Source organism: Pygocentrus nattereri, chromosome 17 (genome assembly GCF_015220715.1).
Source record: "Pygocentrus nattereri isolate fPygNat1 chromosome 17, fPygNat1.pri, whole genome shotgun sequence".
Classification (NCBI taxonomy): Eukaryota; Metazoa; Chordata; class Actinopteri; order Characiformes; family Serrasalmidae; genus Pygocentrus; species Pygocentrus nattereri.
This window is the reverse complement of record NC_051227.1, coordinates 31985102-32012866: the sequence shown is the minus strand read 5'-3', so window position 1 is coordinate 32012866 and position 27765 is coordinate 31985102. Positions and strand designations below refer to the sequence as shown.

At 39.7% G+C, this 27765-nt stretch overlaps 2 protein-coding genes across 3 annotated transcripts; one reads left to right on the top strand and one right to left on the bottom strand.

The window, feature by feature from the left end:
- Nucleotides 1–220: 220 nt before the first annotated feature.
- hif1al (hypoxia inducible factor 1 subunit alpha, like) lies at nucleotides 221–15549 on the bottom strand. Its single transcript, XM_017694903.2, has 15 exons — nucleotides 15395–15549; nucleotides 10743–10933; nucleotides 10286–10440; nucleotides 8258–8342; nucleotides 7952–8064; nucleotides 7384–7571; nucleotides 5648–5754; nucleotides 5320–5467; nucleotides 4397–4611; nucleotides 3533–3663; nucleotides 2994–3089; nucleotides 2750–2886; nucleotides 2549–2654; nucleotides 2318–2435; nucleotides 221–1943 (listed from the first exon to the last, which is right to left on the bottom strand). Exons 1-15 carry the CDS (start codon nucleotides 15412–15414, stop codon nucleotides 1864–1866), a joined length of 1890 nt encoding a protein of 629 aa, XP_017550392.1. The 5' UTR covers nucleotides 15415–15549; the 3' UTR covers nucleotides 221–1863.
- Nucleotides 15550–16873: 1324 nt separating this feature from the next.
- On the top strand, nucleotides 16874–27765 carry npat (nuclear protein, ataxia-telangiectasia locus). Of its 2 annotated transcripts, none has more exons than XM_017694901.2 (17): nucleotides 16874–17102; nucleotides 17352–17470; nucleotides 17685–17745; nucleotides 17824–17902; nucleotides 18011–18051; nucleotides 18202–18411; nucleotides 19515–19590; nucleotides 19742–19856; nucleotides 20189–20280; nucleotides 20441–20522; nucleotides 20686–20782; nucleotides 21266–21370; nucleotides 22092–23444; nucleotides 24445–24557; nucleotides 24668–24758; nucleotides 24915–26176; nucleotides 27316–27765. In XM_017694901.2, the coding sequence occupies exons 1-17, from the start codon at nucleotides 17066–17068 to the stop codon at nucleotides 27394–27396; spliced, it is 4014 nt and encodes a 1337-aa protein (XP_017550390.1). In that variant the 5' UTR covers nucleotides 16874–17065; the 3' UTR covers nucleotides 27397–27765. The 2 variants fall into 2 exon arrangements, with proteins under 2 accessions (XP_017550390.1, XP_017550391.1); XM_017694902.2 differs by having other exon boundaries at nucleotides 17066–17102; nucleotides 21266–21364.

Genomic DNA, 27765 nt, shown 5'->3' with positions numbered 1-27765 from the left:
TGTCCATCATGCAGGGACCTTTGTATTAACAGTCAGAGTTCCATTTTATACAGATTTTGGCTACATTTATTAAATGCAGTGGAAGAGTTCATTTTTTTTTTAAACCAGTGACTTCCATCTCCGACTGGACTACAGCGGTCATTTAGGCTTGTTCTTCTGTAGATACCGTTTTCAACACAAAGTGATAAATCTGGCACAGAGTTCACACAAAGCCTTCAAAGGGTTTCCAATGATGCAGCTCTCATGAATACATTTAAGCCATTTTTATTGTATTTCTGTTAACACAGCGAATACAAGACATGGTTGAGAAACTTGAAAAACCGAAGACATACTAGAATTTTAGAAATGCAAGAAAAGTAAAAGCAAGGCAAATCTAGCAGTGTCTAATTTCTACCAATATAATATTTAGGCCCTTCAACCTGGATCTTCAACAGGGGGAGAAAGAATTTAAAAAAAAAAAAAAAAAAAAAAAAAGGAAATCTTGGAATTTTCATTTCTTTTCATCACCCCTCCCAAAACAAAACGCATGACACTGAGAACAAACCCATGAAGTAACCTTTTCCAAATGTGAGAACTAATCCTGTATTAGCAGAATCTGATCCATTAGATCAAGATCTGGCATACTGATTAAATATGAAAAAACGACAATGTAAATCCTCCCCCTCTAGCAATACAACAACTACAGTAAAAGTACATATACTTCAAAATGCTAAGAGATAAGGCTCCCTTATTAAGCTCATCTTTCAAAAGACACAGAAAAGGAAAACAAAAATACAAGAGAAACTGAACATTAGATTCTGTAATTGAACAAAAAGACAATTGGTATATTCATTCACTTATGTTGTATATGCAAAAGTATATAAAATGCTATTATAAAAAGATGCCACTGATAAAAGGAGAGTATTTGTTGCATTTTTTTGTCTATGGCAATGCTCAGTAATATAGAAGTAAATCACAACAGCTGTTTAAAGTAAGGCTCATATATAAACCAAAATCACCCATTTCATTTCAGATGGACCAACTATGAAAATGTTTGTAGTCACAAAAGCACAGCAAAACTGAGGCTGCCTAACAATGCTGCTAAAGTTTCATAAAGTGATGAAATGTGGTGGGATATTACACTAAGGCTCATACAACAACACCATTGTGAAAAGCCAGGCCAGTTAACCCTCAGTTCAAGAAACGCTTTGGCCATGTTCAGTAATGCAACAGAAGAATTCACATAAAAAAGCAGAAGACTGTGGTTGTCCAATCTTTTATCATTTTCATCTCTAGTGAGACTGAGGTCTGTGTTGTGTGAAGCAAGTTTGAGCAAGTTGTCTGTTAGGATGGTACAAGGTTTTATACTCACTGGCCAGCTCTTTCTGAGGCGCATGAACACAGTGGAAGATGTTTAGGACGAAGTCCCTCTCGACAATATATTTCTCCTCAAAATCTGATATTATAACCCATGATCAAGGTAAGGAGACTTATGAAAGTCTGGTCAGATCATTCTGGTCACTCAACTGGGCCCTGGCTAGCCACTCAGCTGTTTCTCAGGTCTTTAGTTGGAGACAATAAGTGGGTGAGGATTTTCTTCTTTCAGGTCACTTTTACACTTCTGTTCAAAATAGCTTTAACTCACTGATGATGGATTACAGGGTTTCCTTGAACTGCATTTTGATCATTCTTATTATCTGTGCTGCAGACTTCCGGTTTGATTCTCATGCACAAGTGTTGAATCACTTTGAGTGCTCAGTTCAGTGTTCACATCAGGGCAGAAAAGACATGGTCAGGTCTGTGAATTCATAATAGAAAGACAGCCAAACAGGTTAACCCATAAAGTTAAGCACCATAGTTGTTTAATGATCCACTTTTTCTTCCTCAGGTGAGAGATGATGTAGTCCCAGATATCTGAGCCCTTAAATCAGGCTTTTGTGATGTGAAAGGATCCCCCAGGAGAGCTGTTGGGAACAAAGTATGAAAAACGTTCAGTCAAATATACAGCATTTACACAAACATCTCTGATCAAATACAAAACAGGAACTATGCAATTAATCATTTGTTAATTGTTATCAACATACTGACTTTTGGGCTGCAATTATGCAAATAAGCCACCTAATCACTCCACATATTTCATTGTGTTGTGACTATCCTGGGTGTTGAATATACTGCAAGGCATACTGCAGCTGCAATATCTGACAAAATAAAAGGCATTATAGTATAAACTAATGCTAATCCTGCATTATGCATCTTCCATATGGTATCAGATGAGCTGAAAGTGCTTTGAAAGTTCATTAGCACTTCTATGTGGTAAACAGTGCCCTCTAGTGTGTACCTGCTGTATTGCCAAGGGCTTGCGTCCCTCCCAGCACTGGATCCCGGTCTGTCAGGAGCTGACTTCTTTTCCAAGTTGGAGGGACGATCTCTTCTGAATCTGTAACCAGCACGCCCGCCTGTCCCATAACACACACATCAAACACTGAGCCTAGAGAAAATCACTCTTTTGCTTATGCTGCCAAGTGTCCTTTGCGCTACCGTCAAAAATAGCATGTAGTTCTTTCCTTACCAGGGAAGCATGGCTGAGCAGAAGCTCCTCCTCTAAGGGGCTGTCTTTATGTCTCTTCTCCCAGTTGGTGGTTAAAGAAGGCAAGTCATCATCTTCCTCCAGGCCTCTGTATAGGCACAGGGCAGGTTAATGCACGTTTCTCCAGTTTAACATAACTGACCCTCCAAGTCTAAGCTTAAATAATTAATTTTAAAACCTTACCTTTTCCTTGAAGGTGCAGTTAGCACATCTGCAGAGGATGACCCTGCCTCAGGGAACTGGGGCAGGAAGGTGAGCTGGAAGTCATCATCCATAGAGATATACGGAGCAAGCATGTCCAGATCCATTTCATCCAAGTCCTGCAAGATCATATCATATATCATATAAGGCTTTCTGTCTGCACTCCAGCTATGAAAACAGGATCCTGCTGATTTCACTGATGCAAGTAAACAACAAAACAGGCTACCTCTGTCAGTCCTTTCTGAGCAGCGCTCTCCTCAGGCTTGAGAGCGAAAAATTTCTCAACATCACCGGTATCCATGGGAAACTCTTCGACTGAGCTCTGAGAAGCAGATCAACAAGCAGTAATTAAAAATTTCAGTTGTTAAGATGGTAACAAGGTCATTCAGACTGGCTTGATGTGAAATGACAGACAACTCAGATTGACTTATCAACAAATACAGCCATTTTAGCTACTTCCTAAAACTAAAAGGGAACACATGTCTGCTGGGTTTTGTATGTAAATGTTGAAAATGGTAAAACAAAGAGGTTTCAGTCATTAAATGCTTCAAATGAATGGCTCCCATCACCACCGCTGTGAACAAATCTAACTCAGCGTCTCCAGAACACAGCATTTCAAATTAAATCACTCAAACACTTTCTTTAGATCTCAACCATTAAATTACACAACAATCTTGAAAAAAAAAATGAATTCCCCTTTAAAAGACATGCCAAGTAATGAAGAGAAAGCAAGAGAAGTGACGCATTTAAGAATATGCAACTCACGGGTGAGGCAGGAGAAGGGCTGTCGAATATGGGTGAGAGAAGCTGGCGGAGTTTGGGGGTGCAAAGGTCCTTAGGACATTCAGGGACACTATCAGGGCTAGATGGTGGGCAAAAAGACAAGTCCATGTGCTCTGCATTGGGGGGGGAAGCAAAAACAAACAGATTAAAAAAAAGTGAGAAAAGCTTCTTATGTAACCCAAGCATAACTGATAAACCATGACTGGGTTTTAGGTTCACACATGACTTCTGTAGTTACACCCAAAAAGTTAATATTGCTAATAAGAAGTGAAAGTACAACAGTTAAAAAAAAAAGCTACAAATTATATAAAGTTATCTTAAAACATAATATTTTATTAATAGCATCTAAACAAATGTGACACATTTAAGTTAGCATTGGCTATGGTGTAGATCAGTAATATAAAAGTAAATTACAAAAATATGTTTAAAGTAAGACTCATATTAACTAAGACCATCAATTTCTTTTCAGAAAGACCAACCATGAAGGAAGGCTGTGGTTTAATGATTCTTTAGGTGAGGGATGATGCCGTACTGGCTAACTGAACTCTTAAATCAGACACAGTTAAGTTGGCATTTTTAATAGGATTTTAATTAAAAAGAGATTTAAAAAAAACAAAAACAAAAAAACACAGCAGCATATTGCCACTATACTGATCCCTCACACTTATAAAAGGGGGTCTTCTGGCACTTGGGAAAAGCCCAAGTGTCCTGCTTGGCTCATTATCAAACAGAACTTGAGAACCTATCTGGACTGCTAGGCTGAAATGACAATTCCATTCATACTTTAGGTGTTCTTGAGTGATTAGACCTTAAAGGTAACATAAGGAGTGGGTGTTAATGCACCACCTGTCAGGGGTATGATGGTATCTCCAGCAGCTGGTGCCAGCTGTAGCAGATCCTCGGGGCTGTCCTTCAGCTTGTTGAAGAGCTCAGAGCTGCTGCTGCTACTCAGCTCATCCTCACAATCCTCCACCTCCATCACAGTCAGACTCAGCCTGTCTGGCTTCAGTTCATTACAAGTCTGCTCCACAGAGAACACAGTGTCTGCATGCTCTACTCCGCTAGAAGAAAAAGCAACAGACATTTAAACCTTAACTCATTACATACAGGAGTTCACCAGTTAGCATTTGTGGTTCTTGATCTAGTGATACGATCTCCCAACAGAGACCAAGCAAGCAGTTGTGAAGAATGTATGGGTGCAATGACACCTCATGACAGGGTGGAACAATGTGGGGAAACTTCCTAAATACTGCAATTACTATTATTTCCTATAAGCTGAGATCCCAGGCTAAATGTGTGCTCTTCATAGATAAACATCTACCAGTTATCTTGTTCTTACATTTAAAAATAAGTAAATAAAAGACTACACTGTAAAAGACAACTGTCAACATAAAAGCAAAGTCAAATCTTGGAGGTTTTAAACAATTTGGAAATCATGGCCAGATGTGTTTATCTCAAAGAGGAAACCTCCTGGAAAAAGAGGATATATAATAATAATCCTACCTTATATTAAATATACTATCCAATGCAATTGCATTGTCTGTACACAAAAGTTTGTGTCCAGCACTCCTTCTGCCTCCCAACTTTAGTGTCGTCAGTAAGTTGTGTAACATGATTACAGTCATGATTTTTCATGACTTGAATTTTGTTCAAAATACTGCAAGAATACTGTATCTTGAACAAAGTACCACAAATAATCAAATCACCTCATGGGTTGAGTGTATTATTACACCCCTAGAAAAAAGTGCAATGTGGAAAGGCACAAGTACCTAAGGATGAAGTTGAGGCACACCACAGCCTCTGGCTGGGAAGTCTTTCCATTGTAAAGGACAGTGGCCTGGGTCTCAGACCAGACAAAGCCTCCATTTTTAGCAAGGAAGCGGTACTGGCTGGTGCACACCTGACCTTTGGAGAACACTGTTCACAAAAAAAAAAAAAAGAAAAAAAAACAACACAACATTCATATGTTATGTTTTTCATACCACCATTCAAGCTCTCAATATGGTCTATGTTGATTCCTAGATGTAGTAAATGTATCATTGTAAGGGTCACAGTCATAAGCGTTCATTGCTAATACATAAAAACACTGTTACTTACAGATGTGTAAGCTCTTTGTGACATGGTCAAAATCCAAGGCATGGAAAAACTCATAGGCTGATCGACCAACCAGGTCCTCAGGCTGGTATCCAACAAGTTCAGTCACCCTGTGGACACAGATGTTGATAAAATATTGCTTTGGGCACAACTCTGGATAGTCTTCTATAAAAAGATAAGTTACAGCTTTATATAGAACTTTCAGCATGCACAAGCATGACTGAGGTGTGTTTTAACCTTTGGGATCACTGTGTGTATCACACAGATCAAATGTGTTCCAGCACAATTTATAGCACGCATGTCATGAGCCTCACCATTTGAAAAGAGCTGCTAATTGTCCGCCTCCAATTTAACCATAAGAGGGCGATGATGAGCAGAGCCAAGGGAACATGACAATACACATATTTCTACACTAGGTTATAAATTTTTTTTGCTTAATGAAGGAATCCTACAGTCACACATTTACCTTAAAACTAGCAAGGCAGATCTTTCAGGAAAGAATTCATAAGACAGAACAGAATGAAAATCATAAGTAAGTAAATGATAAATTAACATAATAGCATTAAAGAATCTCATTCATCTTCTTAAACCAATTGATCCAGCTAGGGTTGCAGATTTTTTAAAAAGCCTAAATAATAAAATGCTCTTTTTCTGTTTCATATTAGCATTTGGCTTTTGAAAAAAGAGCAGCAGCAAAGAATTCATCCTTTACACACGCAACAAACTTTACTACAGTGTTTATTGTGCTCCCTTTAGGGATCATTCAGATGAAACACTAGCGGTAAATTGTCAGCTGCTTCACAATAACACACACAGAGGCTGTGGTCCATGAGGAAATACATGGCTTCTGCACGTAGGCTCAGCATAGTTATTCTTAGTGTAGAGCATGTGTATAGCGCACACACGCACGTGTACACACACACACACACACACACACACACACACACACACACACACACACACAGTCTTGCCAAGGGGTGAACAGAGTGTGTTCCTTCAACAAACTCAGTTGACCTGCTAAACAAGGCATACTCACGTCCAGGAATCTCACTGCACATAGGCACAGTTCATACTGCAGCACAGATTCCTCAAGCACCATTCACATGTACTTTTATGCAAAAATTCAACAGGATTTAATCCTGAAGGAACTAAAATTTTTGAGAGGATTCATGTGTGAACAGAAGCCAGTACATTACATAAGGAAAAACCTCCCCTTGCCTCACATTCCTTTGAAAAAATCTGGGTCAACGTGAAGGAAAATGTCTGTATAATTAAGTGTTTAAAATGTAAACAAAGTCATTCAAAGTCTTTTATTAACTATTCTAGTCATATCATAATTCAATTATTGCTTACTTATTATTATTGAGAACTATGTCAAGAAAGAAAGCTAAGCAAGCCAGCAGGTTCAATTATTGTGGTGAAGAATTAAATATACCTTTCCTATAATGATCCAGGCATTACAATCTGGGACTTTGTTTTGTTTTTGTGGGATATGAGACAGACCTTTTCTTAGGACTATACAATAAAACATGTAACAGGTGGTCACTTTAGGGGAGTGATTCAGAAATGAAGAAGTTGGCTATTTGTGTCGAGGATGTCACATCATATGGCAGAATTTTCCATGGAATTTTAAATGTGAATGCTTACACCTCTGTAAAGTGCCGTTTGATGGCAGCTGGAACGAAGCATGTCCTAAACATACGTTTGTAACGTTGAGGATTGTGAAAGTGAAAACTCACCGGCCGTCACACTGTGTGAAGCTCATGTCCATGTTGTGGCGGGAGAGGAAGGTGCTGCTGTCCAGTGGGAACTCCACACAGCCTGGGTGGGGGATGGGCTCACAGAGCAGAGTTAGGTAGCTCCCAACAGGGGACGAACTCTCCAGTTCACTGCTGAAGGTCTGCATATGACCTGTGCAGTGAAGCACCTGAGAATTTGAAAGGAACAGAAAAAGGTTTAAAAAAAAAAAAAAAAAAAAAATAAATAAATAAATATATTTAAAAAGCTTTTAAAATTTTTACCATCTCTGTGCTTTGATAAAATAAAATAAAAAATTCTGTGAAATATTACATATGCCAATTTCAAATAGTTCATCACAGCTGACCCCACAAACGGATGACTTAAGCCCTTCTGACTTGATATATGAAGACAAAGGAACATAGGTAGTCCTTGTTTGTCAGGTCAGCTGTAATCATTTGATCGTAATCAGTTGTAATGACGCTGTTCCAATCAGCATATCAAGTGTTCTGGAACATCGATGCTATCAAGACACAGAGTTAATATTGCGCTGAGCCAGCAGGTGACTACCTTCCAAGAGGCAGACTTGATATTCACTGTTCTGCCTCGGCTGGTGAGGGTGCTCTTCATCCGAAGGAAGAAGTTGCGCTCAATAAACCTTTCTGTCTTCTTCTTACAAAGTCCTGTACAAGAGAAAACACACATAAATTAAGCCGTTCAACTACACACATTTTCTAAGCCGCATCTCCCTCAGGGTTGCTAGTGGGGTGCTGGAGCCTATCCCAGCGGTCATCGTGCAGAAAGCCGTTCAACTTGTAATTAATAAAATAAGTGGGTTTTGGCAGCCTGCCTTACATTATATGAGCATAACTTTACCTGACTTAGTGGTAAGGAGGTCTCTCAGCTCCTCCTGATCACAAGGGTGGACGAAGTCATACACACTCTGTCCAAGCAGCTCCAGCTAGATAACGAAATATCAGAAAATAAATCAAACATTTCAGAGCATTAATTTTTTTTACAAGGTACATGAAAGGGTATGCTTAATCTGTGAGTAACTGTCATTACAACACCACCAAACAACTTTTCAGTCCTTCATAGCAACAGATATGATCAGTCTGTTTATAGTTTAGATTATCTCAGATGGGCTTGGCATGAATGTAGGCCATGCTCTTGGATTTCACATCTATTACACTCTACCACAAATCTTAGAGTGACATGCTAAAGTCTGGGTCAAAATTTATTTTACTGAGAGTTGCTGAGCAAGTAAAAGATGGCGTGCTTCCAAAAAGGCATAAAGATGGCACATTTTAAAATATTAAGCAAATTGTCTTTTTTACTTCCATCTTTTTTGTTATTTTAAAACTGTAAAAGCCAAAAGCAAATGCTTGGGGACTCAGGCAGTACTTAGTAACACCCTGCTTGGCAAGCATCACAGCTTGTAAATGCTTTTTGTAGCCAACTAAGACTCTTAGTTCTTGTTTGGTTGATTTTCACCCACTATGCCTTGCAAAAGACTTCCGGTTTTGTGAGGTTCTTGGGCCATTTTGCATGCACTGCTCTTCTGAAGTCTATCCAAAGATTTTATATGACGTTTAGGTCAGGGGACTATGAGGGCAAACGTTCAGCTTCGCCTCTTGAGGTAGTTCATTGTGGATTCTGAGCTGCGTCTAGGATTATTATCCTGCTGTAGAAGCCATCCTCTTTTCATCTTCAGCTTTTTTTGAAAGACAGAATAATGTTTGTTTCCAGAATTTGCTAGTATTTAATTGATCCATTCTTTCCTCCAACAGCAAGATTTCCTGTACCTGTCGCCGCAACATAAGCTCAAAGCATCATTGATCCAGCCCCGAGCTTAAAACTCAGAGATGTTCTTTTCATGAAATGCAGCCAGAAAGTTGTATTTTAAACTTGTCAATCCAAAGGATGTGTTTCCAAAATGCATCAGGCTTGTTTAGATGTTCCTGTGCAAACCTCTGATGGTCATGGACATTGTGCAGTGGTCACTGCACAGCTGAACAGTGCATCACCACTCTAGAGCCTACTAGATCTTCCTGAAAGTCTTTAGCTGTCAAACGGGGGTTCTGATTTGCCTTTCTAGCAATTCTGTGAGCAGTTCTCCTGGAAAACTTTCTTGGTCTTCCAACCTCAACAGGTTCTGTTACACGCCATTTCATAATTGCATTCTGAACTGAAGAAACAGCCATGTGAAAATGCTATTTCTTATAGCTTTCTCCAGCTCTGTGGGGATCAACCATTTGAATTTTCAAAGTGGCGGCTGAGTATTTATAAAGCATTGAAATTTGCATTACCTGGCCTTTCCTAACAATTATGAATAAGCTATAACCCTAAAAAGCTAAAAAGTTATGAGGACTCAAATCTCTTGGGCTGCCAAAATTTTTGCATGGTGCTACTTTATTTTTTACCAAACTTGTACAAAACAAAAATAATATATTAATCTTGCTTAAAATGCTGACAAGAATGTTCCCTCTTTACGCTTCTACTCATTACTTTGCATGTCCCTGTAAGTAGGAGATCCACTGCAATGACTAATTTGTCACTCTAGCTGTCACACTCACTTTACTCTGAAGTTAAATTCATGCAACACATCCTTTTGGACAGCAGTAGGGCTGCAGCCAAACCTCTTTACAAAGTGTTCTTGCCTCAGAGAGCTGACTACATGATCTCAGTGCAGCCTGGGAAGTATTCCAAGCCTCTTTGCACGCAAAGTAATATGATCCATTCCAGGCACAGAAGGGCAGGCCTCATGGTGCCTCTGTGTTTACTTTATGTATTTATATATGTTGGACAACAAACAGCTCTCATTTCAGCACTACCACTATACATTGCTCCCTATACAGAATACATTACATTGAGGAGAGTTTCCACTTTAAGTCCTGCTCTGACCTGCGCGATGCCGATGTACTTGCTGACATTGTCAGAGAGAAAGATCATGTCTCCTTCTTCAGTCATCACCAGAATAAAACCAGCCAGTGCCTGCTGGTAGAACGCATCTGTAGGATCCTCCTCTTCCTCAGTGCCCGGCTCCATTTTGGTTGTTGCTGCAGAAAGTGACAGAAGCCAAAGATCATTACAAAGGTTAAGATTGCTAATGCATTTTTTATTATTTTCTTTTTTTTTTTTAATGGTAGAAACACTAGATATAATTCCACAACATTTCTCAGCGCCATCTTGTGGACCAAAAGAAAGGGCCTTAATTTATTAACACATTTTCACTTGAAATATCAGCATTGAATTCTCCAAACCCCTATTAATTAGTAGGCCATTCATTATAGATTGCTGCCCCATCCTGGTCCCTTAAAACAATATCATGGTTTAAGGGTGAGCATGTTTAGAATCTTACTGGAGCGGAGGAGTTGACGCATGCGCAGGTAGCTGAGGGTCACTCGCATGATGGCAGCTTTGTCCAAGTGGGATGTGACACGCCTTGCAAGTGGCAAGGAATGGGCGAGCTCGTAAAACACCTCCGTCTCCTGACTTCGCCTACAGCGGGCCGCATCACGCGACCTCAGCTTACGCATGTCCGAGCTTGGCCTGGCAGGAAAAGAGACCGGTTAAACGTGACTAAAGGAATGTTGTCTATAGACAAGACCAAGAGTTTATTTACTGGAACACAGAAGACAGTTACAGGCCTTGGGGTACTTCACCAAGCAGGATGTCTCTGGTCAACAGATAACTAAGGCCCAGTGAAGCCTGCCCAATCTTACTTTTTACACTGGATACCTTTCAGTATTGTGAACTAACACAAATTATTTTTAAACGATTTTTCACATCAAACCTTCATTCACAAAAATAAGCAGCCAGTTAACAACCATTTAAGTGCCACAGCCTCATTCCAACCCATCCCCCAGCACGTTTTCTTCTAGCTCATTCCCCACAGCAGGAGCTAAATAAATAAATAAATGAATGAATGAATGAATGAATGAATGCATGCAAAATACCACACAAGCCACAACCACTTTTATTACACATTTTTCTGTTTCAGTTGACATAACGCTAGAGTTTCCCTGAATGAAATGAAAGAAAGCCAAATAACTCTTACTGAGAAAAAAACAACTCCCATTAACTCCTGCCTCCCTTCCCCCACATGCCTCAAGCACTCTGGTGGGACTCTGCGTCCTTTACTCCTTTACGTCAGAGCCCATCCTCCAGCTTTCTTGTTGAACTCTGACCCAAACAACCCGCCCTGGAATTCCAGCTCAACTTTAAAAAGGTCCTAAGGCTCAGTACAGACCCATATAAGGAATTTTCCTTTTATGATTAATAGATATTAGGGGCTGAAGTAACTCTTCCAAACAGAGATCGATTCCAATGACAGGAAACGCTGAGAATTTACTGTCTGGTCATATTTAACCACATGTGCCAGCATTAATGTCCAGCAGGTCAGCCACATGCACAACACATTTCCATTTGCTGCCAGGAAGCCTCACGTTTAAGGTGGCATGCAACTACAGCCAAAACTAAACCAAGTCCAAAGGGGAATAAGTGCTACATAACGATCTACAGATGAATCTCTCTTCATTCTGGGCGTCGGAGATCTGACATTTCTCAGCCATGAACTTATTTTCAAATAGACTACACTATGTACTAGGAATTGACAAACTGCACAGGATTTGGGAGATTTCCCAGTACTTGTGAAAAAAACCATGACGACACATGACTTTGCCATAAACCCACAAAGTAAAGCAATATTAAACCATTAAATGCCCCTCAGGCTTGACCAAACAAGCATTTCAAAATTCCAACAGCACCAGAGGTCACTTGTCACCTCTAGCCCATCACCCATCGCAGAGAAGTAGAAGCATACAAAGTAAACCAAACACCTTTAGATCCAAGTGTGATATAAACAGGAGTCAAATTTGCTGGCTCCTTTTCCCATCAAAACAGAAAAAAACTCATGCATCAGTTATTCTCTGTCAAGAGGCTTGATAAAGAGTGAACCTCCATACATGAGCACTACACAAACATTTACACAAATGTGTTTCTCTCTTGATTAATGCATGGATATTTTCTTCTTGGTTTTACTGCTTACATCACTCAGTCTCATCCTTAAGGACTTGACATACAGTTTTAGAACGTCCAGAAATACTGTAATCCTCTTATCCATTTATCATATACTCCAACTCCAACTCCCCAAAGAACAGCTAAAAGGCATCAAGCTTGTTTGCTCTCTAGTTCCCCTTTAATTTAATTCCCAAACAGGAACTGCAGAACCAGCAGTAAAGGTCTCAGCTCCGGGCTTAATAATTAATAATACAGTCAACGGACAGACTCATCATCGGGGGAGAATCCCAAACCAAAAGTATCACACTCCTAAACATCACAAGATGCCACAAGTCATGAGCAGTTAACAGCCCAAGAAAAACAGAACAATCAGATAAAGGAAAGGAACAGACTAAACAATATTTAACAGATGTCACCAGTGAGTTGGTAAAATGCACTGAAAAAAAAGCAAAAAAAAAAAAACAACCAGATTTGACTGAATTTGAAAAATAAGGCAGAGTTAATCATTTTATCTTAATCGAGTTTACACTTCCCAGCAGAGTTGCTGATGTTCGAACAGCCTATTTTTATTATTACAAAGCAAAACCTTGCTGCCAACTGCTGCAGTTCCTGTGTGATCTCTTGTATACAGATCTTACTTAGAGGGCTCATAAAGAAAGATTCACAAGAACTCATTTTGTGCACGGGAAGAATATGTGGTGACCATATCAATGTCACATCACATATCACATGAGCAAATATTACATGCTACAACTAAAACCAGAAGACACTGACAAAACATTGCTTGGCAACTTATTTCAATCCACAAGAACATACAAGAGGCTTCATGAAAATCTTTATCACAGATCATATGCCTTTACATAACAAAACAACCAATGAACTCTGATGAGAAGCATCTGATTTTAGCCAAGATGTTCACAAACCACAGTAAACAGTTTAGTGATTTAATGCATGGCAGAGGCCAACATTTCAATAATGATTAACTAACAGTGTATTGTGCTGCCCCAACTGGGATCTTCAGCATGAAGGTTAACAGCATTCTGAAATAGTTCAGGACGTATAGGGAGCTGACTGAGGGGATACAGACGACTACACATTTAAGTAGGTCAAACCCCTTTGACCTAGTCCTTTGTGAAACTAGGCAAAACTCAAGCAGCCACAGGGGAGACTGGGGGAGGAAAAAAGATTTTACGAGACCAGTTACACAGTTAAAGCACCAGTAATTAAAGAAAGTACTAAAATGAACTACAGAACACCAGAGCTGCAAACTACAGAGCTGTGGAGGCCTTCACTTCACTCAACACTAAACGTTCAGAAACATATAAAAGCAAATATCCTCTTGAGTAATATTAAAATGGTACAGACCACCATGCACATTTCATAAGATACTGAGCTGGATTTTATAGAGAAGGGTGGATTTATTCTCTGAGCCTTGCCAGCAGGTTAGGAAATATGAGAAAGAGGAAAAATAGTGCCCTCAAATTGTTTTGCCAATATGAAAACTAACAGAGCCAAAAGGCAGAAGTAAAGGATTCAAATAGGTGAAAAAGTAAATGGAGCCACAAGCAAAAGGGGGAAAATAAAAATAAAATAAAAGGGTGAAAAAGATCAAAAAGGTGAAAAACAAAACGATCAAAGGCTCAAAGGGAAACCAAAAGGATTCAAATAAGTGAAAAATAAATGGGGCAATGGGACAAAAACTAAAAGGGCTGAAAGCCTAAAGAATTCAAAACACACATAAAAAAAATAAATGATGATTCAAATAAGTGAAAAACCGAATGACTCATATAGGTGAAAAAGCAAAGAACTGCTTTCTTCTGAGCTCAGTTGTTCACGTGCCCAGAAAACACTCGCATGGGGAGCAGCACAGTTTAGGAACACGGTGTCCAAAGCCTTCATCTGGCAGCCCGCTCTGCTGCGTGTGGGGAGTATAATCTCCACAAACATTCAAGACCTCAATCTGCGTCTCAGTGCCCGATTGTTCTCTGTTTACACACTCATTTGTGCTGGACACTTCTTGGACTCGAGCCTCATGTCGTGCAAAAGTTGATGGGCTGGACCGCTTGTTTGTGTGTGTGTGTGTGTGAGGTTCAACAAAGTTCGTCTGTGCACGAGCGAAGTCTGCCCCGCGCACAACAAAAAAAATGCAGCGGTGTGTATCAAAGGAACACAATGTACTCTGGCACAGTTTCGCTACTGGATCATACAGAAAGGCGGATCTCATCCAGTGACGATCAGACGACACACACACACACACACACACACACACACACACACACACACGAGACAAAATAAAAGCTAAACATAGCATGCATCAACATGCTCAAACATATGTGACACACATTTTTGCTCAGTTTCCGTCAAATGCTCAATTTAGCTGCTCTCATCATAACAAAAAGCGAAACGCAGAACAGTGCAGCGCGAAGAAAGACAACTATTCAAACGGTTAAAAACAACTAAACGTCGTATTTAGGCAGCGCATTTAAGCACTTTATTCCCTCTGAAAGGCTGAAAGATTAGGCGACCGAGGCGCTGCTGGTGGGGACGGTGTGCTCTTAAACGCCACCCTAACTCAAAAGCTAAGCTAGCTTCGGTCGCCCCTTCTGTGGCGTACACGGTCTCATCTGAAGCCAGGCCTCCACCTGCAGCTTTGTTTTACACTTTGCATGAAATACCACTTTATACTATTTTCAGCCGTATACCGACAACAATAAGAAAGAAAAACAGTTTCGCGAAAATAAACTCAAATAAGCTGTGAAATCTGGACCTTGTTCTCCTGTGTCAGATCAAAAGACGCATATACAGAAAGAGTGTGAGCGGAACGGCTCACTGTACAACAGACGACAACGCAATAGCGTTAACTAAGTTAGCCTGTTAGCTGCGGGGAGCTAACGCTATGTCTTTAATACCATTACGCATTTCCTCACTCCATTACATCAAATGGCCACATTTAATGCAATTCTGCAATGAACTGCAAGTTCAAGTACTCACCTTGGAGGCACAGAGTCCATCTGTGCTATTTCTTCGAGCAGTGTGTAACCGTTAGCTCCAGCTGTCTCTGAGAAGAATTCGCCTTCGAGTTGTTTATCTCGATCGTTGGAGGGGGCGTTTAAGGAGAACGCATAAGCTTCGGACGAATATCAAAATAAAAGTCAGACAGCGAAAAGAAAAATCAAAGCAATATTTCCACAGAAAAACAATACATGATGTTTGAACAACATTTGTTTTAAAAAATGGTATGTAGGAAATATGTTGGACAATAAATTCATTATAAACGAGTTTACATCGATTGAAATAAAATAAAACGTTTTGTATTGTCGTGTTATTTACTGCAAATATTCAAAACATTTGTATGTTGTGATGGTTTTAACTATAAATACATTCAAAGACTTTCTAGACCATTCCATATTATTTGGGTCATGAGCCATGTAATGAGACTTTACAGACTGAAGCTCTACAGATTTAGGGAAAGCTGTAATTAAAACGATACAACATATCATTCAAGCTGTCTTAACTGGTTTTCAGAAGGGAACTTTAACCTAATAACTCTGAATCTGTGAACTGGCAGTCTGGTAGCTACATTGTCTGGTAGCCTGTCTGCAAGCTTAAAGCTGCCAAAACTGGAGATGCTAGTCTTCTTGGCGAAACAATTAAATTGCAATCACAACATTGATCAGAAAACCTAGATCATTTAGCTCTAGTGATATATGGGTCATCTAGCTATAAGACCTTAAATTGTTTGCTGACCAAACTTTTATTGCCTGCAGGAGAAAATTCAGGCATCATAACCATAGACAGTGGTATCTTCTCATGGAATAGGAATCCTGTTTTCAGTCCTATTCTTAACAGAATTTTCAGGTGAAAATCTTCTAATAAAAAGACATTTGGCAAGCATGTTTATTTATGGAAAAATGCAGCTCCTGTAATCACATCACTTCCTCATCAGAGGCTGATAACATAGCGACATTTCATCAAAATGCATGTAATAGTAGTTGATTTATGGATATCACAGTCGTAATATGAACGAAGAAGTCAAACAAACATTTTTTTAATGTTCTTTTTTTATTGCTAGCGAAGTAGAGGCAGGGTGTCAGTGTAACAATAGTTCACAATAAGAATTCAAAAGTTTAAATGAAGGATACAAGAAAGAATAATATCAAACATAATAAAAATATCACACACACACACACATACATGTATAATGTTCATTTTTATCCGATATCCTTCAATGCATCATACCACAAATTCTTAGACTGGATACAGATGAAGAAAATGTGTTCATTACATTCATTTTTTCACCACAAAAGTTACATATGTTATCTACTTGTAAGTAATTTTTTTAAGATTATACTGCTGCAGGGGTAATATTTCTGAAGGATTAATAAACACCATCCTATCACTTCTGAACGCTCTAAATACCGGAAAAACTACATTTCCCTTCTTTCCCCTTTACGATTGTGCATATGACAGTTTCCGGGTGAGCGAAGCCTTTCCGCGCCTTTTCGCTTTATGGACCGTTCGAGTCGCCTCGCTCTTTTTACATAATTAAAGAGTAAAATGTTGTTTTGCACTTATTTCGTTCGTAAAACTCGTGTCTATAAAGTATTCGGCCTTGCGAGATAGTACATAACACACAGTAGATACACAACTAACCACATAAACATGTTGCTGCCATCAGATGTGGCGAGACTTATACTTGGTGAGTTCAGTCAGACATTTCTGAACTACTTTGTTTATGTGGTATCAGCAAGCACGAAAACGGATGGAATCGACGGATACGACTCTTTGGATGGGCTTCGAGGGTTTTGTATTGTTTTAAGCTGCACAGCGGTCTTTGAATTTGCACGGTGCTGCTCTGAAGTGGTCTCAGCGCAGCCTGACAGATTCTGTTCTAGCTACTCTTCATAGGTCAGTTAGCTAGGTTAGTGATGTGTCCTTGTTTTTGTAGGGTATCTCCAGCAGGAAGGACTGACTGCCACTTGTCGAGCATTTATCCTTGAAAGTCCTAACCTGAGGGAGTATGCTGAGCACAGTTCTGAGGATGGAGCGATCCCCGCCTGTGTTTTTGTACGTGCTTTGTTTATCAGTTCTTACTGTTTGCCAAACATGCTAAACTCATGAGAACTCATATAAAAATCATGGTTATCGTGGGTGAGGCTGTAGAAATACAGTCCTAAGCTTTGCTTAAGTGCTGCTCTTAATCGGTCTTGTAAAGTACATGTACGATTATTATCTGTAAGGTGCATGTTTTTATTATTATGTGGCACTCTTATTTTTACAGTCTCTTTTTGGGAAGAACCTGACCACAATTTTAAACGAATATGTTGCTGTCAAGGCGAAAGGTACGCATCTTACATAAGATAAAATATGATACAGTTTTATCTTTTTGTGAGACATCAATGTATACGCATCTTTTACAGAAACATGTCAGGAGAATCAAATACCAGCCATGATGACGTCGTTGTGGAAAAAGTTAGATTTCACACTCAACCAGATCAAGTGAGGCAGAAGTAGTTGTTTTATTATTTATTGATTGATTTTTACATTTGTGTTCAGTGCAAGTTCTTCAGTAAAAGGTTCTGAATTCTTGCTTTTTTTTCTTCACAGATCTATGCAAAACTCTCCCGCTGTTCAACAAATCCAGCGGCGTAAGTTGTATAGTTGTGTTCCCTCTAGAAAAAAATGATTGTGACTAAGTGGTTTGTTTGCTGTACAGGCAGAATAGTTTTGTGTTATCGGTTTAAAGAAAATATTTAACATCTTTTATAGAGAGGTCTCTTATGTTGTGTTGTTAACAGTCCGCACCCAGAACAGCATTCAGAATATGCGGCGTCAGAGGGCCCTGTCAGCATCTCTGTCTTCTAGCACTGTGTGCCTGTCTGTGTCTACTCCTGGAAACTGTGTCTCCAGTCCTATCCCAGCTCCTCAAGGCATGCTTGGACACTCCACGCCAGTGTGTTACACCTCCCAGCAGACCAGACCCTCTACCATCACCCTCTCTCAGCCAGGTGAGGCACAACAATAAAGGTCTTTGAGATTTTGATGGGTTGAGAATGTAGTGTTATTAACATTGTTACATTTTATTAATGCTATTTAATTATCTTTATTGATGCAAACTAAAAGATCGTCTGATACTATGATATATTTTAAATATGTTATGACAATGAATTTTGTCAGTACTGCCCAGAACTACATTGTGAGCTGTTTCTTATGTGTATTAAAGGCACACTGTTAATATTGTACCTCAATAGCAAAACATATACACCCCTTCCTTCAGAGGCTTCGCTCCCCAAACTCATGGATGTGCATTGCCAAGGCGAACAACATAGGGCTAGCAACCTTGTTTTTTTTAGATCTTTGTGTCTATAAAACCCTTCACAAACATTGTGCAGACAAATACCATGATAGAGCTAGAGGGAACACAGCAAGTAATGTAACTAACATTAGGTAAGTTGTGGGTCAGCAAACTCACTACAGTTGCTGATGTGAAGCTAAACAAATGTTATGAGAAACATTAGTAAATGGCACAAAACAATACTGACCTATTGGTTCTGTGAAGCAGCAAAAATAAGTAAATGTTATCCACCTGTCAGGCATAAACAGAGAAACCTCATCCCTTTTCATGCTGTTCAACTCTCACAATGAAACTGAAGTCAGTTTCTTTTTCACCAGCATCTTGTTTGAATTTTTCTGTTTCACCTTAGAGCAGCAGTTACATTCAGGCAAAGATTGGAACTGCTGCACGACTTAAAGTGAAACGAGAACATGCAAAATAGGAAGCCAGTTTCCGCCTCATCAACATACACAATTCTGTGTGGGCGGTCACTGTCTTTGTCTGTTGGGGAGGGCCAGCATTTTCACAGTGTGGGACTAACATGCATGTGCGGGTGGACTGGCTATGAAAACAAAAAACAGAAGCTTGGATTATACAGAGGGGCAGAGGGGATGTGACCTCGTTCTCTGCTTGGGATTCCATTACTGCACTATGTCTTCACCTAGAAAATAGTTGTTTGCTACTATATTAATGTTTAAAATGTCATGTAGAACCTATCCCAGTTGTATTTTTGGTGTCCATATTATGTACATTGTTTTGTTTTTTTTTTTTAAACAGGAGATTCAACTTTACAAATTATACTACCTGATCATAGATTTACTCCAGGACCACTTTCTCCAGCCCGCAGGAAATGGTAAGACAAAGCTGTTGATGTTAGTAACTCTTAATTATAGATTTGAAAATGGATACCTGAGTCTGTATGAAGAGCTCTGAATAATCTCAGTCACTTTGACTGTGTTATGAAGCCTCATATGAAAAAGTATTCTTCTTGTGTGGTATTACAGTGACTCTCCTAGACGAAGGGGTGGAGGCCAGTTTGGAACTAGCAGGACCACTGCAGTGTCCAGCACTCTCAATGTAGAATCCCAGAGCCAGGAGGCTGTCACGGAAAACTTATCCGTGAGCCCAGATAAAGTTTTTAAATTCACATTATTGCTTTAGAATTAAAACTGTAGTTTGTATAAGATCTCTACTGTAGGGAGCACCCCGTTAGAGTTCTACATTGACGAACCAGCAGTTAGTAACTTGGAAAAACATTTAAAATCTCTGTCCTTGATTACTCTGTTCTTATCAGTGTGTCATGAATTTCAACAGTCATAAGAACAAGCTTGAAATAGACTGCCTGTTTATGAATGCAAACAAAATAACAAGAAATTACTGTGTGCTTTTTTGTTTAATTTCCATCATACACCTTTATGTGATTTTGTGTGTAATTTATTTTTTCTTCATAGCAAATGGTGATTGAGAATGCACGAGAAAAGATTCTGAATGACAGGTCCTTACAAGAAAAGCTTGCTGAAAATATCAACAAAATTTTGGCAAGGTAAATAATTTTACCAACGCGCTAACATTATTACAGGCACTTATTATAATTATTGTCTTTGCTGTGTTGGTAAAACATTTAAATCACACATTATCTCATTATCACATTATCAGTGCTCAAAAAAGAGTTTCTGAAGTCTGCATCTTAACTGCATTAACAGTGATAACAGCCCCCAGATATCAAAGGCTGTGTGCAGCACAGTGGAGCAGGAACAGTCAATAGATGAAATACTGGGCCTGCAGGTGAGCTATTTATATATTAATTTATTTTTTTTCTCCGTAGTATCAATCTAATGGAACCATAATTTATACTTGGTCCTTAGAGGTAAACTTTTCTGCATGTGTGTAAAATACTTAATAGGAACAAAGTGGAATGCACAGTGATGAATTTCTACTAATTTGTTAGGGAGAAATCCATATGACTGATGATGCCATCCAGGACATCCTCGAGCAGACCGAGTCAGACCCAGCTTTTCAGGCCCTCTTCGATCTCTTTGATTATGGTAAGATACAACCTTCTAAATTCAGTAAATATGTATTATAATACAAGTGCTATTATGATGACTTTATGCAGTTTTGGTCTTAAATAGTTTTTAACGTTGCTTTGTTGGGTTTTGTTGAAAACACACTTTTGCATGTTTTAATGCATAGTTTATTCATTGAATTACTATTAAAAATTGTTATTAAAAAAATCAATACAATTTTACCTTTGTGAATGTGAGTACTTTTTGTATTTTATTTTTCTCAGATGTAAAATGCAGATAAATAATGTGCACTAAAATTTGCAGAAAGATTTTTTTTTGTGTTTTGTTGAGGATGTTATTAATATTATTGTTACTGAGGATGTAATGTTTTCACTTATAAAATCAACAAATGTTAAATCAAATCAACATGTTATATGATTAAGAGTCTTCAGACTTGCACACAGCTGTATGTAATTTGTAAATATGGATTAGTTATTCATGCTTTCATTTTTTTTTTTTTAGGAAAAAGTAAGACAGCTGAGGGCAATGAGCAGACTGATGGTAATCTCAGCAACAGTGCACAGGAGAGTGATGAAACTGGCCATGCAGACAGTGCTACAGGTACAGGTAAACTGAAACTGCAGTCAGATAGAGGATTCATTGTGCTGGATGTATATTTGTTGGGATTTGCCATTGCAATTTTAGATCATGGAACCAATCAGCCTGGTTACAGCATGAAAAATTCAAACAAAACAAGGCTATCTGGTGGCTTTCTGTTGCATATTTGAGCAAGTGCTGGGCCAGAGGATGATTATAGCACAGTTATATACACTTGTCTTTACAAATTTCTCATATTTGAGATGCATATTAATGTAAGAAGGTCAATTCCACATTAAGAGTCCATGAGAGACTAATTGGCATTCCCTCTGTCCCATCACTCAGCATGATTCTAGCCAGCATGGTCGTCTTTCAGCTAATGTAATAGAGCAGGCAGTTAGTATTCTCCTTCAGTCACGTTAAGCTGTCCACTGATGTTGCTTTAGCGACAGTTAGGACAGCTGCGAGGGCTGGCTTCATGTGACTCCGAGGAAGCTCATGCTAGCCTTTACCCTGCCAGCTTTGCTGAGGAGAGAGCCCAACTTAGAATTTGGAAGTGCTCATAACTAAATTCTGGACAAAAGTATGAAATAATCAAAGAAACAGTTACTATTGAGCTATAACTATGTAAGTAGTGGGTCTGATGCACAAAATAACTCAGCTTCAGATTAATGACATTTTGACATTGACAATGACATTTTTTTTTTTTTTTTTTTTTTTTTTTAATTTCCCCTCTTTTCTTGCTCTTAAGGCACTGGGTGTGAAGATTCCACATCAAGTGCAGAAAGCACTGCAAGGAAACTAAGGAGCAAAACCATTCAGGAAACAAAAAGCAAAAGGAAGTCAAGCCTTCCTCTTAGCACAGGCAGGACAGTTCCGGCAGCTTCTCCATCACGTCTACTTGCTAAGCGAACAACATGTGCAAAAAAAGGAACCAGCAGGAACAAAGTTTCAGTCAGCAGTAAACAGGCAAAAGCCTCTAGTTTGACCCCAAGGGGGCAGGTGAACAAGAAAGCAGACTCAGAATCCTCTGATCAAAATACATCAAGCTGCTCTCTGTCTGAAGAGGGCACAAGCATGGAGGTGGATGAACCAACTAGAGAGAAGTCAGTTGCATCAAATCCTCAGAAGATTCTGCAACCAGTACTTCAGGAGAGCTCTCAGACCACTGAAGTCACCTGTGATAGTAGTAAAAAGGTCTCTGTATCTAATAAGCAAGGAGAACCTACTCCCAGGGTTGGAATAGATGCCTCTGGACTGCAAAAGGAGAAGACAGCAGAAAAGGCTGCAAAACAGAATGCTGGTACACAAGGAGCTCCTGGAGCTTCAAGTCAAAGCACAGATGAGCCATCCCACCACAGATTGGCACACATTACAAATGTTCCCAGCAAGACTTCCTCTCAGCAACCTGCAACAAACAAGGTTCCTGTACTAGGCACACAGGAAAAAGACGCCAAGCCCAGCAGTCCACGAGGCACTTCCTCTGAAACATTGGCTTTAGTTACTCCTCATTCTGCAGTCAGTTCCACTCCATCTGCTATAGTCCATGTTTCTCAGTCCCAGACCACCGAGCCTGACCCTAATAAAATAGTGGCTTTGAAGATAATCATCAGCGATGAACACGAAGAGCAGAACAGTGACTCCGCTCTAAACCAGGCAGTCTCTAGCATCAGTGATGACTGCATCCCTACCATCTTCCTCTCCTCTCCAGCTAAATCTCCAGCTAAGATTGTGCCTGTGCCAACCTCCTCCATAACTCCAGAGGAGACTGCGCAGGCAGTGAGCAGTTTACAGGGTGTTGAAGCTGCTGGAGCACCAACTGTAAGCAGCTCACAGCTTTCACAGGCCAGACTACAGAGTGTGGCTGGTCAGGAGGCCGGATTCATCCAGCTGTTACCTGCTAGCGCAACATTTGGAGGACAAAACAGCTATTTTGTTGTTACAGATCCAGCAGCTACAGTTGATCAGCACTCTGGTATGATGCTACTTCCAAGTAGTGCAGCACAAGGAGCAACAACATGTGCATCACAGTTGGTGGCAACGCCACCTCGATCACGGGCTGTTGTGACCATGTCAGCCAATGCACCTCAAACCTTTTCACCTGGTAAGTCAATAAACCTGCTCTTCAGGCCTGTCACGATTATGAAATGTTAGCTGATGATTGCCATATAAGTAATTGTGATTAACTATTTGTTTCCTTTTTTCATTGTATGCCTCTACTAAAATACAAGCCTAAAGCTGCCAGATGGATTGATTGGCTATCTTATGTCCTAGCAGTTGATGCTTAGTAGCTCCTAGCTGAAGACTGACACAGTTTGAGCTCAAATAAACAAATATTACCCCTGCACTTCAAAAGTGTGACAGGACCGGTCAGAGCATATAACTTTCATTGTTTTTGTAAGACCCATGATGGTCTTAAATGTGTTTTCTTTTACAAGTTTTTGCACCAACCCAACTGATAATAATGCATCAATTTACATTATGATGGTTTATGATGTAAACATATGATTGTGAACGCTAAGAACGGTGGAAAACAATTGTGGTCTGTTCAAATAATTGCAATCAGTTCAGATATTTGTGATCGGGCAGTAATCTTATAATGGTGACAAGCATATTGCTCATACACTCAAGTACCTACCTGCAGTCTATTTTTGCCATCATTGTAATTTTATGTCTTTATTGTGCCCTTTTTTACATATGTGTGTTTGGGGTGTAATGATTTACACAATTAGTAATTGTTTGAAATACAGTAATGTCTTGATTCAATACTTTTTTAAGATCCAGCAGAAAGTCTGCCATGAGTCAACATGTTGATGTTTCTTTCAGTTTATTAGCATTCAACATTATAAAGGCATAATATTATAATAATGTGCTAGTCACAAGCTAATACATGCTTGCAGGTATTGTACCTTTTCACCCTTTTCTCAGTTTTAAGGGAAAGAGGAGGCAATAATGTTGGAGGAAGGAGGGTCTGTCCTCATTGTGGGCTGTTTTGTTTAATTTTTATCCTCCTTCGTGAATTCAGAGTTAAACTGAATACTTTATTTGATCCAGTGTGTTTAATTTATACAGTATCAAAATGCATATCTGTTTTATTTCTTTAGCATCAACCATCATAATCTCCTCACCAGTTCAACCTATGATACAAAATGTGGCAGTTCCAGTATCTGTCTTTGGACAGAACACCACAGGAAAATTCGCTGTACTATCCAATCAGGTGTGTTATTCTGGTAGGCTTGAGGGTATTTTTTTGGTGGAAATTAAGCATCTTTGCTGCTTGAGGGAGTAAAAAAGGAAGTGAACTGAGTTAAAAGTTTTGTTTTACAGATGTTGGCTGTGCCTGGTCCAACACTGATGAACCAACCTGCAAAAGTTGTATCAAAATCTAAACTTTTGCCTAAGGACAATGTGGAGCTAGGTAAGACATTTAGAGATGTACCATGTTAAAGCAGACATATGTCTTTTTTTAACATAGATGCTTAAGGCAATAATGCATTTCTCAAATATACACCCCCCCCCCCAGTTACTCTAATGTGTAGAAGGTATTAAAAGGTAGAACCTTCATACTTTTCAGGCAAGGTTGTAACACCTGGATCTGGGCAAGTTTCAAACGCCTCTCAAAGCTTAGAGCAGCTAAAGAGCAGTACCAGAGCGAGCCCTGGTCATCGGAGAATACTTTGCTTCGATGAAAACGCTGACCAGACTAATAAAACGAGCATTACCACTACTGCTACAGCTTCCCCTGGAGTAAAAGAGCGCACAAGGACAGATCGGATCCAGCCTTCTCTTTTGGCCAGCAGTGGCGCCAAGAAGAGGGTAGAGACAGTAAGATCACCAGAGCTAAATCACAGTTCGGGCACAAAGGAGAAGCCTTCTGTACATCAGGAACAAACAGAGCCTAAAAAAAGTGTGGACAAAGAAGTGGGAACTGATCTGGCTGCTAATATCAGCACTTCCTCAACCAGTGCCACTCCGCAAGATCCATCTGTTAGATCAGAGTCAAGACAAAGATCACAGCTCACATCAAATACAGACGATGGCCCAACTGTATCAGCAGACATGGCACAGAGTTTAAAGTCTTCCCCTCAGTCTATAAAGCACAAGTCAAGCACAGTCATGAAAAACACTTCACAAGAGGAATCGCATGAAAGAAGTCCTCCAAATACCCTAGAGGAACCTTCTGAGAGCAGCACCTCACAGGACTCACCTGGCATCACTGCAAACAAAGAAAATGAAGTAGGAAGGCGAGAGCCACATCAGGCAACAGCGGAAAACTTTGTGTCTTCTACAGTAAGACCCTCTACCCCTGCATCTCAGACCATGTCTGGTAAACATATGTGCAAGACCAGCCCACTTACCAAGCAGGCAGTGGAGATGCTGCAGGACATTCAGAGCCAAAGTCCTACTGCCACTACGCCCAGGAGAAAAGGAGCTGGCTGCTCAGACCTGCCACTTCCAAGAACACCTGGTTTAGGTCGCCTCCAGGAGGACTACCTGGATGGTTTGAGGACTCCCTCAAGGCAGAGACTTGGACGGGAAGCGGAAGGCACACCGAAACATCTAGTACCTCCTGCCACACCTGATATTCCATCATGCAGCCCAGCCAGCGAGGCAGGGAGTGAGAACAGTATCAACATGGCTGCCCATACCCTCATGATACTGTCTCGTGCAGCCAGAACAGGAGGGCCTTTAAAAGACAGCTTGCGCCAGGAGGAGGCTGGTGCAGCCAAATCCAGTGCTTTCAAAGGGAAGAAACGCAAGCACACAGAACCAAGCCCTATGGCAAAGAAAGAACTACCGCTTTCAGGTTCATCTGGAAACAAGAAGAAAGCTAAGGTGAGTGGAATTTGTGTTTATTTACTGCAAAAGAATCAGTTTCAGAGGTCCAACTATCACCCGCCACACAATCCACGTTCCTGTGTTTGAATTTGGTATTGGATGCAGAATGCTTATAGAATATTGAGAATGCATCAAATTTAATATATTTGTAATGCACTTGACAACATATTGAAGTTGACAACATGACCTCTTCATAATTCTGCAGATAAGATTTTAGAAATATTTATTCTCATCACCTCAGATTTTCTGACGATTGGGGGGGAAAAAAGGCCTGTACCACTGTGCAGGTGTATGTATGTACTTGTAACTAACAAGTTATGTTACCAAACCTGTTGTTGAATCTTTTCAGTCAGTAGCTGTGATGGCACCACAACTCAACAAGCCAGAAAAATACAATCTTGCGTACAAGACGGCCTGTGAAATGTTTTACAGGCTGGCAGGAACAAAAACAACATTCAGGTTAATCTGGCAAATACTGAAAAAGCTCAGCGAAGCATGTTTTCTGTCTCAATCCATAATGCAAAAGGCAGTTATTTTTTTGCATATTTGATATAGTGTTCAGGGCTTTTGTTTTACTTTTTCCTTTATTTTGCACAAATGTCATATAAAACAGTGAAACACCTCAAAATGGTGTGTTATTGCAGATAATATCACAGCTGTGATCTACTCTGACCATATTGCAGCTGTGATGTTATTCATAACACAACCCCCCTTGTGTTCTACTGCCTAAACAACTATATTACTAGAAATGTTGTTCATCCTTGTAGTTGCTTAAGCTTTCAAAGATGCAAAGGGTGATGAGAATAAATGGATTTGCTGTCCACCACTTCTGATCTAATTTATTACACCAAAAATAGGCAGCCATCATCCATACATTCCGGCATTCCTATTAAATATTAATAAGAATGATGGAATGTAAATGATAATTATTTTTCCCTCTTTCCTACTTGGATAATGACCCTACTATAAATTTCATGTAATTGTCCTTAACAATGAGAAAATTGCACATTACAGAAATAATAGGCATCATGGTTTGTGCATTGGCAAAGGAATCTGCAAACCCAGAGATCATGCAGACTTGTTCTGAAGGGACAGTGCTCTAAAAATGTCTCCGGAAATGTCTCTTTATCTCGTAGAAGCAGAAGAAGCTGCTTGACTCCTTCCCACATGACCTAGATGTTGACAAGTTCCTGTCGTCCCTCCATTACGACGAATGAGAAGTAGAGGCTCAGCACTGCACTCAAGGTTGTCTGCCGAGCAGGCAACTGAAAAGAGAATTCCAACAAGGAAACTTATTGGCAGGACTTTTGTCTTATTATTCAGGCCTCACATGATAGTTGTGTATAGTTGTTGAATATGTATATGCCTTATTATCCCAGGGAAAGTTATTGTACAGATCAGTTATTGTATAGTCATTTTGCCATAATGCTGTACCTCAATTGAAAGTCCATATCAGTGTCGAATCTCTGAAATGTATTTATGTGCAACATAAAGTCACTGACAGTTTTGTGATGTTCTAATGTAGTTCAAAAATATTTGAAGCTAAGTTTTGTTTTAATTAAAACAAACCTGACAAACCAATGTAA

Bases quoted from the DNA above. Each gene is read 5' to 3' on its own strand.
- hif1al (XM_017694903.2), bottom strand. From the start codon at position 15,414: ATGGACTCTGTGCCTCCAAG. The intron at 5,755-7,383 runs GTGAGTTTTCAC...CTGTGTCCACAG, and splicing joins TTCACACAGTGTGACGGCCG to GGTGACTGAACTTGTTGGAT. The intron at 3,664-4,396 runs GTGGTGCATTAA...CCCCCAATGCAG, and splicing joins TACCATCATACCCCTGACAG to AGCACATGGACTTGTCTTTT.
- npat (XM_017694901.2), top strand. From the start codon at position 17,066: ATGTTGCTGCCATCAGATGTGGCGAGACTTATACTTG. The intron at 17,103-17,351 runs GTGAGTTCAGTC...TTGTTTTTGTAG, and splicing joins TGTGGCGAGACTTATACTTG to GGTATCTCCAGCAGGAAGGA. The intron at 17,471-17,684 runs GTACGTGCTTTG...TTATTTTTACAG, and splicing joins CGATCCCCGCCTGTGTTTTT to TCTCTTTTTGGGAAGAACCT.